At 35.1% G+C, this 12,899-nt stretch overlaps 1 protein-coding gene across 1 annotated transcript in view; it reads right to left on the reverse strand.

Moving 5' to 3' along the window:
- The window catches only part of LOC306870611 (pappalysin-1-like), a gene marked incomplete at both ends in the record, with an annotated part of 124,818 nt that overhangs the window by 64,743 nt on the left and 47,176 nt on the right, over positions 1–12,899 (reverse strand). The window contains 2 exons of the mRNA XM_079417988.1: positions 4,970–5,061; positions 9,144–9,272. Coding sequence (XP_079274114.1) covers positions 4,970–5,061; positions 9,144–9,272 — 221 coding nt within the window. The remainder of the gene's footprint in view (positions 1–4,969; positions 5,062–9,143; positions 9,273–12,899) is intronic.

Here is a 12,899-nt window from a genome sequence, read left to right on the forward strand (position 1 = left end):
CAAAAAGCAGCATTTATTAAAATATATATAAAAAAAGTGATTCAAATGAAATCATCATGTATCAGTGAATTGCATATGATATTTATTAAATTTGCTCATGTCTTTCGCAAAATATTTGGAATGTGCATGATGATGATTACAAAATTTTTGTTTTCGGCAAAACTATTCTTTTGACAGTAAAATTATATATTTTTGTCAAAATGCCTAAATTATAAGAAAGAAAGAAAGAAAGAAAGAAAGAAAGAAAGAAAGAAAGAAAGAAAGAAAGAAAGAAAGAAAGAAAGAAAAAAAAAAAAAAAAAAAAAAAACATCTGATAGACCTCTTGCACAACAAAGTCAATGACTGGTTCCTCTTTTTCAGTCTATCCTTATAACAAATAGCAAACGCACATGCTTTGTATGTAGTGGTTATCATCTTGGCAGTGTTTTGTAATGCAGAGTTAAGAGGTAGCCAGGCTAAAATGCTAAAACGCACCACTCAGTTTTATGGAATGTAACATTGTATTGGAACTCTTTCCATCAATGGATCAAGGTTGAGTGATCTGCTATAAGGATAATTCATATATTTGGCTTCTTGTATATATCTTGTTTCAAGTAATTCATTCAATGTTGATGCTGTACAAACACAATAATCAAACCAGTTGGAAAATCTTTAAGTACCATAAGATGAGTTGGATTTAATGATAATGGATGTAATAAAATGTAAAAAAGTGCAAATTCAAAGTTTTACGTTTAATGCATTATGAGAAGAAATGGCTCTAAATTAAAAGTATGCAGCCCAGGGAAAAGTGTTCATGAAAAGTGTTTAAATTGTTCAGTGAGTGGTTAAAAATTGTGTTCAAGTATATCCAAATATGAATCTGGCAGTGTTTTATTGCCATGGTTGTTGTGCGCATAGTGCAAGTTCAGAATGTAATGTCAGGTCAATGGCCCTAAAAGGTTAATGCTCTATGTATTAATGCATGAAACCTTAAACAATAGTGTTAACAAATGCAAATGTGAGATATAAATGCCTTGCTTTGAGCTCTTTTATAATTTTAGGGACTCATACCCAAGTGCTCCACAAGTGCAGTTCTGTACCAGGTGCTCTACAGAGCAAGTTTGCTACATCAGAAAAGCCAAACATATGGAGCTGGTTATGTGGTGCAAAATGTGTTCATTTTCAAGTCATCTACTATGGTAAAAGTCTAATTTCTGTGGAAAGGAATTAAAGTTGTTGGTGTTTTATTGCCACTAGTGATAATTTCAGCTAGAAACTGCAGTGAATTGTATGTTTAGGTAAATTTTTGGAGTTTTTTAAACTGTAGGTAGAAGTATTAAGCACTTATCAGATATGATTAAAAAAAAAGTTACTTTGTGACTTTCTGTATGAAAGTCAATTAAAAATATTTGATAATCTATTGGAGTTTAGTACTAAGAGTTCTGAAAATGACAAAGTATAGTTTCAAATTCTTCTTCCTTGTTTGTGTTTCTAAGACCGGCGCTGTCATCAGAAATCCCCCTTAACAGAAGAGTATTAACGGTACGACAAAGATAACACTTTCCTCAGCAGACATTCAAACGAATGTTTATTGTGAATATGAGACCAATCTGAAGAATGAATACTGTATCAGATGCAGGTACATTAATCACACTTGCTCAGTCCATCTCGCTCTCATAATACTCTACATATACAGTGAGCTTTTAATACAGTAATAGAATAAGCTTTCAATGAAGCAACTCAACGTTCCTTCGTTACTAGTTTTAAAGTGACATTTTGGAATTAGTAATGGAGGCTTGGGCTCAGCTGTTTAACTGTCGAACTGAGATTTGAATTCATGGCAGAAAGAAGTAGTTCTGCACAAAAGAGGGTTTTTATAAACGCTCGTAGATATGAGATAAGGCTGTATATCTGCATGCTGTGATTACCTGCGGCTGAATCACAGCCATGCTGATATACAGCCATATCTTACATCTACTTGTGTGATATTGCTTATATATATGCATATAAACATGCTTTTGTCCCCATGTCAATGGGTTTATTAGGCAGTTTTCCCTTGCATACTGAGGACAAACACCACAGGTCACTGTGTCATACTCACAGCATCACATCAGAGAAGAGCCAGTTTCTGTTTCTGAGAGAAACTGGAATCACTTCAAATATCTGAAGACACATTGTGATCCTTCTTCGAAAGTGTTCACTTTGATGGCCTAATGTGAGCAATATTCAACATGTGTGTCACCACATGGAGTTCTACAGAATCGCAACAGATGTTTTATTTTGCAGATGGCTTGAATGTCTCCTCTGTATCGTTCAAACAGTTTACATCAGACTGTCCTTCTCAAATGTCATTTCAAATCATGCTGCAGGTCCCAATAAAATTACCAGCCAACTGCAGTGAAGTTTCTCAGATTTGGTGCTTTGTGGGTGTTAATTTTGGACTCTAGATATATCTGTGCTGCCTTCAGAATCCCACCAGATGAAGGCATCTTTGCAGACAGGATGTTGCACAAACATTGGCCTTGATGCCTTCCTACCTCTGAAGGCAGCATTTTTCAGATTTAAGACATATCAGGTTTTTCCAGGGCCATGAGTGAGACAGGACCACTGTTGAGTTCAGAGATATTTGGGATGATTTGTCCAGGCCATGGAGCTGCTTTTCCTCATTCAAGTGTTTTACCCTTGACTTTTTCTCCTCACTGTTTCTCATTCTCAAATCTCCCACTTTCACATTTTCTCCCCCACATTGTCTCTCCATTCACTCCTACTCTGTCTTTTTGTTTGTCTCTCTGCCATTTTATATTAACAAACTGAATATTAGTAGTGTGCCTAAAAAGAACTAGAACAATAATGTATAATACACTAAGGAAGATACCATTTACAAATTTACAGAAATGAACCATTTTAAAATACATTTAAACAAAACGGAATGTTAACACTTGACAATAAGGTTAATTTGTTAACTATATTAGTTAACACAAATATGTAACATTGAAAAAAAACTCAACTATGAGTTTTAAATCAATAAACTCCTCATTTGCTGCTCATTAATAGTTAGTAAGGTAGTTGTTACATTTATGTATGGGGTTTAAGGATTAAGGGATCTAAAATATGGTCATGCATGCAAGGCATTAATATGTGCTTTATAAGTACTAATAAACAGCTAATAACATGCATGTTAATAAGCAGCTAGTTAATAGTGAAAATTGGTTCCTAAACTAAGTGTTACAAAAATACTTCTAAAGCATTTTTTGTACTGTTACTAACACAAAAAAACAACAATAAACACAAACAAACAAATCAATTAATACACAAATAAGTAAGCAAGTAAGTAACTGTTCTATATATGACATGAACTAGCAATGAGCAGCTGTATTTTTAACAAAGGTTAACAAAGACTAATAAATACTGTAAGAAACGTATTGTTCATTGTAAGTTCATGCATTTTTAGTAATGCATTAGGCAATGTTAACTAAAGGGACCTTATTGTCAAGTGTTTGTAACAATTTAATCAACTACCAAGCCATATCATTTGAATGCATAAAAAAAAAAATTAACTGCTATCCAGAATAAGGCTGAAAGTGCCAAAAATAGTGATAATGAGCATGTGTTTATTGATAAAGAGACACAGTCTGTCTATATTTCTGTCTGTCTCTTAATGTAAGGGGTTCCAGCAAGGAGGACGAAGGCTTGCCGTGCCAAGTTGGCTCGTGCCTCTGCATAAATTCCAGCGCTCCCCTCTGCTCAGCTCTGCTGATGTTGAAATGAGGGGCTGCAGAGGGGGACAAACACACACACACTCACACTCACACACACAACTATCGTTCACGTAGCCTTCTGCACAACCTACAGTTATACATGTACACACATCTGTGCCACGCCGTACCCATGGCACCGTTACACTCTTCACGTACGATGATACGAGCAATTGTACCTTCCCTGGGCAACTCGGTTCTAATGCTAACATAGATAACACTATATTGAGAAAACCAAACGCTATCTTTTGGTTCTGCAGAGTGCAGCTATAAAAACAATCGGTTGCACAGTCAGAAAGACAAATGCTTCATTCATGATGGTGCCTGATGGTTCCACATAAAAACAAAAATTTCAAGCTGCCACACAGATGTGATTCCTTCAGCAAATAGTAAAAACTCTCAGAGAAAATGTTTAAACGTCTGATATTCTGAATTAATTAATTAATTAATAAGATTGCTAAGTTTCTTCTGCTCATCATGGCTGCAATCTTTTTATGTGAATATATGTTAAAATGTAATTTACTGCTGTGATCAAAGCTAAATGTTCAGCATCCATTACTCCAATGTCACATGCTCTTTCAGAAATCATTCTGATTTGAAAAACAGTTCTGATTATTATCAGTGTTGAAAACATTTGTGCTGCTTCGTATTTTGGTGGAAACCATGATTCATTCTTTTTCAGAATTCTTTTTTACATAGATTGAAGCCAATCTGCTGAACACTGAATAGGTGTCATGGATTTGGTCTATATCATGAGCAGAATAAGTGTGACTTATGAGGTTTTTTGCATTTGTGTCTAACAGTAAAAAAAGTGCCTTAACGCTGTCTTTCAATGACGTAATCTTTCCTCATAAAAACAGAGACCGGAAAGCATTGTATTATTAATACTACAGAGCAGGAGAAGGTGCCAAGACATCCTTCATAAATTTGTTAGTGTGTTCATTTCAAATTAAATGTGTTACAGGTTTTACAAGGATGCCATAATGCTAGTGATAAAAAATAGCTTTGGCTCTGGAGGGAGCGAACAAAAGAGCTCAGCTAAAGTGCTGCTCTCAAAGATGCTTTTTTCAGAGTGAGACGATAATACATCTCGCAAAACCGTCAAGCAAAACTGATGTACAGCAATGACTACATTTAAAAGCATGCCACACTTTCTGACATGCAATCGTAGCCGTATGACAGATGACGGCTGTAATAAGCCGCTGATGCACTTATGCTTTCTCTCCACACTTACCAATACAGTTAAAAAACGGCTCCTTCTTGCAGTGGCCGGAGCAGCCGTCTCCATTCATAGTGTTCATATCATCACATTCCTCTCCCTGGGACCTGAAATAAATCGATGCATATGTAATAAACATTATGATGATTTCCCCTGGTGGATATGAATCTGTGTTGCTAAAAGAATGAACATCTGAAGCCTGCAGTGTGGATATGGCTGTATATTTTCTAACAACTTTAAAATATTTTGTTGAGGCAGCACAGATGAACCTCAAGGTTAATCTGATGATCCTCTAAATCAGTGCGTCTAAACCTTTTTGACCCCCACTATTCAACACAATATTCAAAAGCCCCTTATATAATGTAATATTAGCCAAACTATAACAAAAATATATTAAAAGATTCTAGGAGTGTCACTATAGGTAAAATAATTAGCCCCAATTCATTTTAATTATGTTCTTTATTAAAAATAATAAAATAAAATAAAATAAAATTTAATAAAATAAAATAAAATAAAATAAATAATAATAATAATAAAAAAACATAGCTGAGAGCAAAGAGTAACATGATTTAAGTTTACATCTTGATGGAGTTAGATTGTTCTATTTATTAATAGTATTAATATTACTTTATAAACTTTTAACTTTTTTGCTCACCAGCCACTGTGGCTAGTGGTTTTCCAAAATTGCCACTCAGCATTTTCACTGGCCACAATTTTGTTGTTGGGAAATTACGTTTTATATGACTAAAGTTACTACATACTAAAAAAAAAAACTTTTTTTTTTCGTTTTTTTTTTTTGCCTATTTACAGGGGATTTTTCTCTAACTGTATTAAATACATGTGTCATCTTTCATCTCAGATTCTTCCATTTTATTAATAACGTCACTAATTATCAGACAGTGCTAATGGGCTGTTACCAGTCAAATGAAATCAGTATTAACAAAACCTATCTTTCCACTGCAGAAGAAACAGAAGCAGCTGTAGTGGCATTTAGATGCATGTATGGCTCGTTTACACCAAGCAGTACGGGTCAGTACAGTACGGTACGATTCAGGACGGAACACCCTGATCCAGTTTGCGTTTCCACTGCCAACAGTACCCTTACTTGATAGGCGTGGTGTATGCCGGAAAGTACAATAATAAAGCGCGACAATAAGCACAACTCTGCCTCTTTTTGTTAAATATCAGTTTTAATGAACAATAATAGCCCTTATAAAAGTGAAATAAAAGCCAAAATAAAGGCAAAAGCAAACAATTCAGTCAAACGTATGCTACAAAGTCAGCGCTGTACTATGGTAAAGTTCAAAACAAATATATAAAATTAAACATAACTTTTGTGCTCAGCCAAAACGATATGACCAGGAACAAATAATAGATTCATGAGACCACAAAGGCCCGTTAAATATACCCAAAACGAATGTTTAATCACTACAGAGACATCAGAGCCAGCGGCAAATGTCGGAAGGACTAGCCGTGCGTAAGGCTGCTCTATGCGGATACATGAGCACTGAGCGCCCGGTGATCGCGTGGAGCTCCGAAATCGGCATAGCAAATTTTCCAAATAGGCACTCTCTTTATAATAAACCGCAGATTTGAGTTTTAAATATCTACACTCTCGCTTTTTGGGCAATGACCTTTCACAAGTCCACAAGAACAGACAAGAACATATATTGAGAAGCGGCTATTGTCTGTGTGAATATATAAAATCATAAAATACACTGTCATTTTTTTTGTGTTTGAGCAATCAGATGTAAATAAGCTCAACATGGACAGCAGAGTGGAACGAGTGAGCTTTATACACTTCAACCAATCAACTTCTGCAGTGAGTTTAGCTCCACCCTTTTGGTACCCTTTGTTGTGCTAGGTACCCCAACAGAAGGGTACCAAAAAAGTGGTACAGTACAGTTCGCTATTTTGGTACCATTCACAACTTCTGACAATGAAAACTTAAATAATTGCGTACCGTAACGTACTGTACTGAACCGTACCGCTCAGTGGAAACACACAGTTTAATGAAGCTGAAATGTATCAGGAATGCATTTACGATGTGAAATTATAACAGCATAAATAATGTTATAAGCTTGGTATTTTACATATATATATATATATATATATATATATATATATATATATATATATATATATATATACACACACAAATATGAAATGTTGGAAAAAATGCAAAGATAAGCTACTTTTAAATATGAAAGTAAAGCAGCATGTGACTGTCTTGATGAGTGAGTCATTGAGTCATTCATTCAAATGATTTGTTCAGACGGCTGATTCATTCAAGAATGAAGCAAAATGCCAGTCTTTATGAATAGACCACTGAATCATTCATTCATATTATAAATTCAAAAACTCAGAATCATTCATTAAAGAAACACTGCTGTCTTGCTCAGAGATGCGTGACTATTCTGCTGTGATCTTTGTTTGGAAGTATTTTCGTTAACCAAATCGAGCAAAAACAGTCATCATTGTACTGAAATGTATATTAACTACTCCTTTGAAATCTTGTAAAAAATCAATGTCAAATCTGAAATCATGGTTCTCAGGAAAAACTACACTCTATTGGTCATGTCATGTTGCTTAACTATAGGCTAGTCTGTATGTTAGAAATATAAAAACTACATTTTTACCGCAGTATGTTTCTTCTGTGTGCAGTTGTGGTTATTTGTTTTGATTTCACCACAAGATTGTTTCACATACAGACAAGCTGCATGAGCCTCAACTGGTGTGACCTAATTACTGTTGATTATCCACAATCAATTGCGGTTTACACCAAATGTAATTTAATCAGAATCATTCTTGCAGAAATTTCGGTGCTTCCCTGATTAGATGTTTTAATCAGATTAGTTGCCCAGTCTGGGAAGTCAAATTCTCTTGCCCCTTTAAAAAAATCCCCTTGTCCGAGACAAGCATTAATGCCGAGCTTTGTTACTGTAGGCTATACAAAATTCAACCTGCCAAAGTGGCTAGTGGGCGTGACCGTGTTACCCGCTATTGCCGAAATCCACCCGCATTTGGCGGGTTAGCGGATGTTAATGTCAAGTCCTGGTTTTAATATATAATTTAAATATACGTAAACATCTTCACATAATGTACTAAAGTAATAAAAAATAAAAATAAAAAAAACATTTTAAAGGAATAGTTCACCCAAAAAACTGAAATTCTGTCATTAATACTCACCTCATGTGATTCCAGTATTACAATGACAAAACCACAACACATGCGAGTGCATTCCTATACACTGTAAAAAATGATCGTGATTTTAACGGTAAAAAACTGTGAAAATGCTACGGTAAAAACCTGTTACATGGTTAACGGAAAGTTTCTGTAAAATTTACAGGGAAAAACCGTAAACTTACGTTCCCAGAATTCCCTGCGTTCCATTTCAAATTCTGTTTGAATTTGACGTTTTTTCTTTGAAATAACTATGTTTCTTCTTAGTTTTTCTTATCAGTTATGTTTATTAGGGTTGTTACATCTAATGTTGTTAAATTAATGTTTATAGCATATTTCAGTTTAATGAGTCTCACCATGATGGTGTTTAGTGCTTGTGTGAATGACACTGTGCACCTTCTGTATATTCTATTGTTTAAAAGTTGCTTGTGATGGGCTTTTGCTCATCATGTGACTTTCTCATCATCACCTGCATTTGGTGGATATCAGTGTATTTCAAAGGAACAAAACAGATTTCAGTACTTTAATAGGTTGGCATATTAAGATTATATCAGTTAAAGAAATTACGGTATTTAACTGTAAATTTAAGTTAAAACCTAAAACGTTGCTACCGTATTTTTATGGTAGAATTCTGGCAACCACAGCTGCCAGTTTTTTACCGTAAATTTTACGATTTTTTTTTACAGAGTACTCTCATGAATGTGCTGCGGAGGGTGAGTAATTAATGACAGAATTTTCATTTTTGGGTGAACTATGCCTTTTAATTAAGTTAGATTGTTTAAATGTATTAATAATATAAATATTATATTTTTAACAATATATTAATTTAAATAATTTAAAGTTGTTGAAGGCTCCTCACTATGCAACATATTTGAAGGCCCTTATTTTATTTTTACTTTAATAATAATTTAAATAATTTAAAATCATCCTGCAATCCCCTTTGGAAGTTTGCTGAGGCTCACTAGTGGGTCCCGGTCCCCTGGTTAAGAAACATATCCAAACCCACCTCTGGATGAGACCATCTCCACAGTATGGCGCTCCAAGGCGGTGTGTCAATGGAGGCGATGGTTCACTCACACTCCGACTGGAGATTGTTTGGACCTGGTAAGTGTAAACCCCTCCATACTCAACGTCCCTGTGGAAAAACAACACATTTGTGGAAATTTAACAAAGCCCATCTTTATATATGTTTTTATTTCTGTGTTTGATTGTGTGTGTTTGTATGCAAGTGAATGTATACAGTAGTACTCAGTGATTGATAGATGAATGTTTTTTTCTGACCAGTATCAAAGAAGATTTTCTTTGTGAAAATCTGAATAAAAAGTTGAATCGAATTGAATGAAATCATCAATACACTGCAAAGGTAGCACAGAAGCTGCATCTGACATGGCATGTTTATTCACACAGACTTCTTCAATCATGGCGTGTAAACTACACATACAACAATTGCACAATGTTATGAGCTTAATAGGAACTCATTGCAATATTATTATAATCATTAATGTTGCATATTGCCCTTGATATTATAATAATGATTATTAAGGTTGATTACTGTTTGGGAAAATGGCTTGTGATATTCTTGCAGGCAACGCAGCCAAAACAAGCAAACCGTTTATGAATTAGTATATTGCTTTTCACAGTTAAGAAAATCGTAGTTTATTTTAGCAGCATGAAACAAAACAATTATTCAAAATGGGAATAAATCAAGCAAAGAACCGTAACTGAAGTGGTCCATGACTTCAGTTCAGATAAAAATGTTATAATCAATGTTATAATCACTGAAGCTGTCTCGGCGGTGACTACTGTAAATGCCCCTAACTGGCTATTTTATTAAGCTCAAAAGAAATGTGTGATCAGGTATAAATCTAAAAAAAAAGAAATCAAAAAAAATGTTTTTACGCAGTGTGATCAATAGAAAGTCATTCAATTTCAAATTTCACCTTCATAAAAATAGACTGTTAAAGTCTCCATTTCTAAATATTCTTACTTTGATGAGACTTGCTCATTGTGTGGCCATACGGAAAAAAACGTCATTACTAATAGATTTTGGGTCTATTTAAGTTTTTATATTTTTGGTTCTATAAATATGGTTCACAATTTCTTCGCCAAAGATGTTGTTTGTTATAATGACAACTCAAAACATGCATCTCTTGAATATGTTGTTAATTTCTTTATTTTGTATGTCTCTCTAATGTCATCCCTTAAACAACAAAATAGCACTTTATGTTTTATGACGACTTCTTTAAAGATACACGTTAACCTTAATATTGTGCTTTTCTCTGTCTACATAAACACACTTGTTTTGTTGTTGCTGTAAATGTTTTATTAGTGATGCCACCATATTTTTCCCTGATAATGTATGTATTATATGCCTTGCAAAATAAATAAAACAATAAACAAACTTTAATTGGGACAGTCATGATAAAGTTTTTTAGTTTAATTGTGCAGGGTTTCTTTCTTTCTCTCTCTCTCTCTTTCTCTCTCTCTTTCTTTCTCTTTCTTTCTCTTTCTCTCTTTCAGGTGGCATTTTTGCAGGCATCCCTATGAAAGCTTGTTTCCATAAAAATCTCTCAGTTAAGACTTTTCTACTCAGAAATGCAAGTTGCAATCTACAATAGATCTTACAGATGAAAGTGATAAGCTCTGAATAGTGAATAAAAGTCAGAATTGTACATTTATATCTCACAATTCTGAGTATACATCTCACTATTTTTTTCCTCAGAATTGCGATATGTATATATTTACAATTATGAGATATAAAGAAGAAAATTCAGAATTGTAAGAAATAAATTCACAATTGTAAGGGAAAAAAAGCCAGAATTATGAGAAATGCGGAAACTTAGGCTTCCATGCATCCCACCCAGCTCCGCATATTGATAGCCCTGACACTAGTTCCCTGAAATGGGTTTTCATAGGGTGGGATGTCTAGCCCCCATTAATTTCCCTATTATTTCCAGCATAGCTCAAACACCTCCTAATATTGGTCAGTGGGAGCTCTCTGATCTTTCCGTACTAAATTTGTTGGGTTTAGGAAGCTAACGCACCAGAGTTTACACTCGGTGTCAATCCGACACCGCTCTTTCTACACCCTGAAAACTCTTATGCAATCGTAGTGCCAGTTTAGTGCTGATTCTAAAATTGCAACACACTCCTCAGCTGTCACTTTGAACCATCGGCTGCTGGTGGTTGAGATCGGGTCTGAGATAATAGATATCCGATCTTGTGTCAGTTTGAGGAGGCGGGCTCTGTACCCAATCTGAACCATGTGAGATGTCATGAGGGATGAAGTTGTGCTGAGACAATGTAACCAAAACCTGTTCACTTAGTGCTGGGCTTCGAGGAAAGGGTCACGGCTTTCTGGTGGTGAAAGATTGCGGCGGCTGATAATGAGCAAAAGAGGCCAGACATGTTTCATCTCTCAGAGGACAGCTGTAAACAAAAGCATCTTCTCATTGTCATATACTTCTCAGAGTGAAATAGAGTGCCGTCCACCTCGAATGTCTTTGGAGGCCATCTACCTTTGGTCAGTACAAATGCATTTAGTGAAAGAAAATACTCTGTTATATTCTAGTGAAAAGTGAAAAGAGCCCAACCTCAGGTTTCTAGGGGCCCTTGTGGAATATAAATATACGCATTACAATATTTTATTTTTAAATAGATAGCAAATTTAATATAATATTTTCAAACACTTAATTGCATGTTAATAGAAACTGAATGGAAATGTATTCTTGTTAAAAATGTATATAAAAGTGTACTTAAAGGGATAGTTCACCCCCCTCCCCAAAAAAAGCAACTACCACGTTCAAAGCCCAGAACGGTATAAGGACATCAATAGTCCATGTGACATCAGTGGTTCAACCTTAATTTATGAAGCTACGGGAATCATTTTTGTGCACAAAGAAAACAAAAATACTCAAATTCAACAATTTCTTCAATTTCTGCAGGAGTCGGCTTTCTGACATAGAACCCGTTTGTGCTGCACCTTGTTTGCAAGCAGAGGAATGCACACGCATGCGTTGTGGTATTCTTGTAAATGAGTGTCGAAGACTGATTATTTTAAACGAGTCTACCTCCCAATATTACGGTTGTAAAAATGAACCGCATCCAAAAGGCGAAGGGGGAGGTGTTGCTACAATTTATAACAATATTCTCAGTATTTCTCAGAGGGCGGGCTTTAAGTAGAACTCCTTTGAAGCAGTAGTGTAGCTACGGGTGGGCCACACACTTTCATCTGTGGCCCACCCAATGAGAAGTTGGTAATTTTCCAAATGGATGTAATTTATTAAACGATAATAATAAACGTCTTATTTCACTGTAACTGTATATATTTATTAAAAATATTAAAAGCTTGTGTTCATGGTCAATTGCAGGTCGTTTCTTAGTTTTCCCTCTTCACGCTTGTCAAAATGATTCGTCCGTTTCTGTTAGTCCCACCCACAATGTTGTTTACGACGTAAGGATATAATAGTAAAATGTGCACATGTGTGAAGTTAAATGTGAAAATAGCTTAGTGAAGCAAACATAAATCAGATCAATTTTTTAAAAAGTAAAAGTCTTAGCAATAAATCCGGACCGGTGCTGGATCGTAAACTTCTGAACCAAGCGTGTTGGAGGCATCATATTAGCATAGGTACAGTGTTTGATCAGTTAAACAAATGTGTCCTTTGTGGAAAGAAACACATAAACATTGTGCTAGATCCTGGTCGCCTGAACAAACTGCATAATTTGCAGCTGCGCACATTTCTGTGGTCCTCGATGTGCG

Source organism: Barbus barbus (genome assembly GCF_936440315.1).
Source record: "Barbus barbus genome assembly, chromosome: 6".
Lineage (NCBI taxonomy): Eukaryota > Metazoa > Chordata > Actinopteri > Cypriniformes > Cyprinidae > Barbus > Barbus barbus.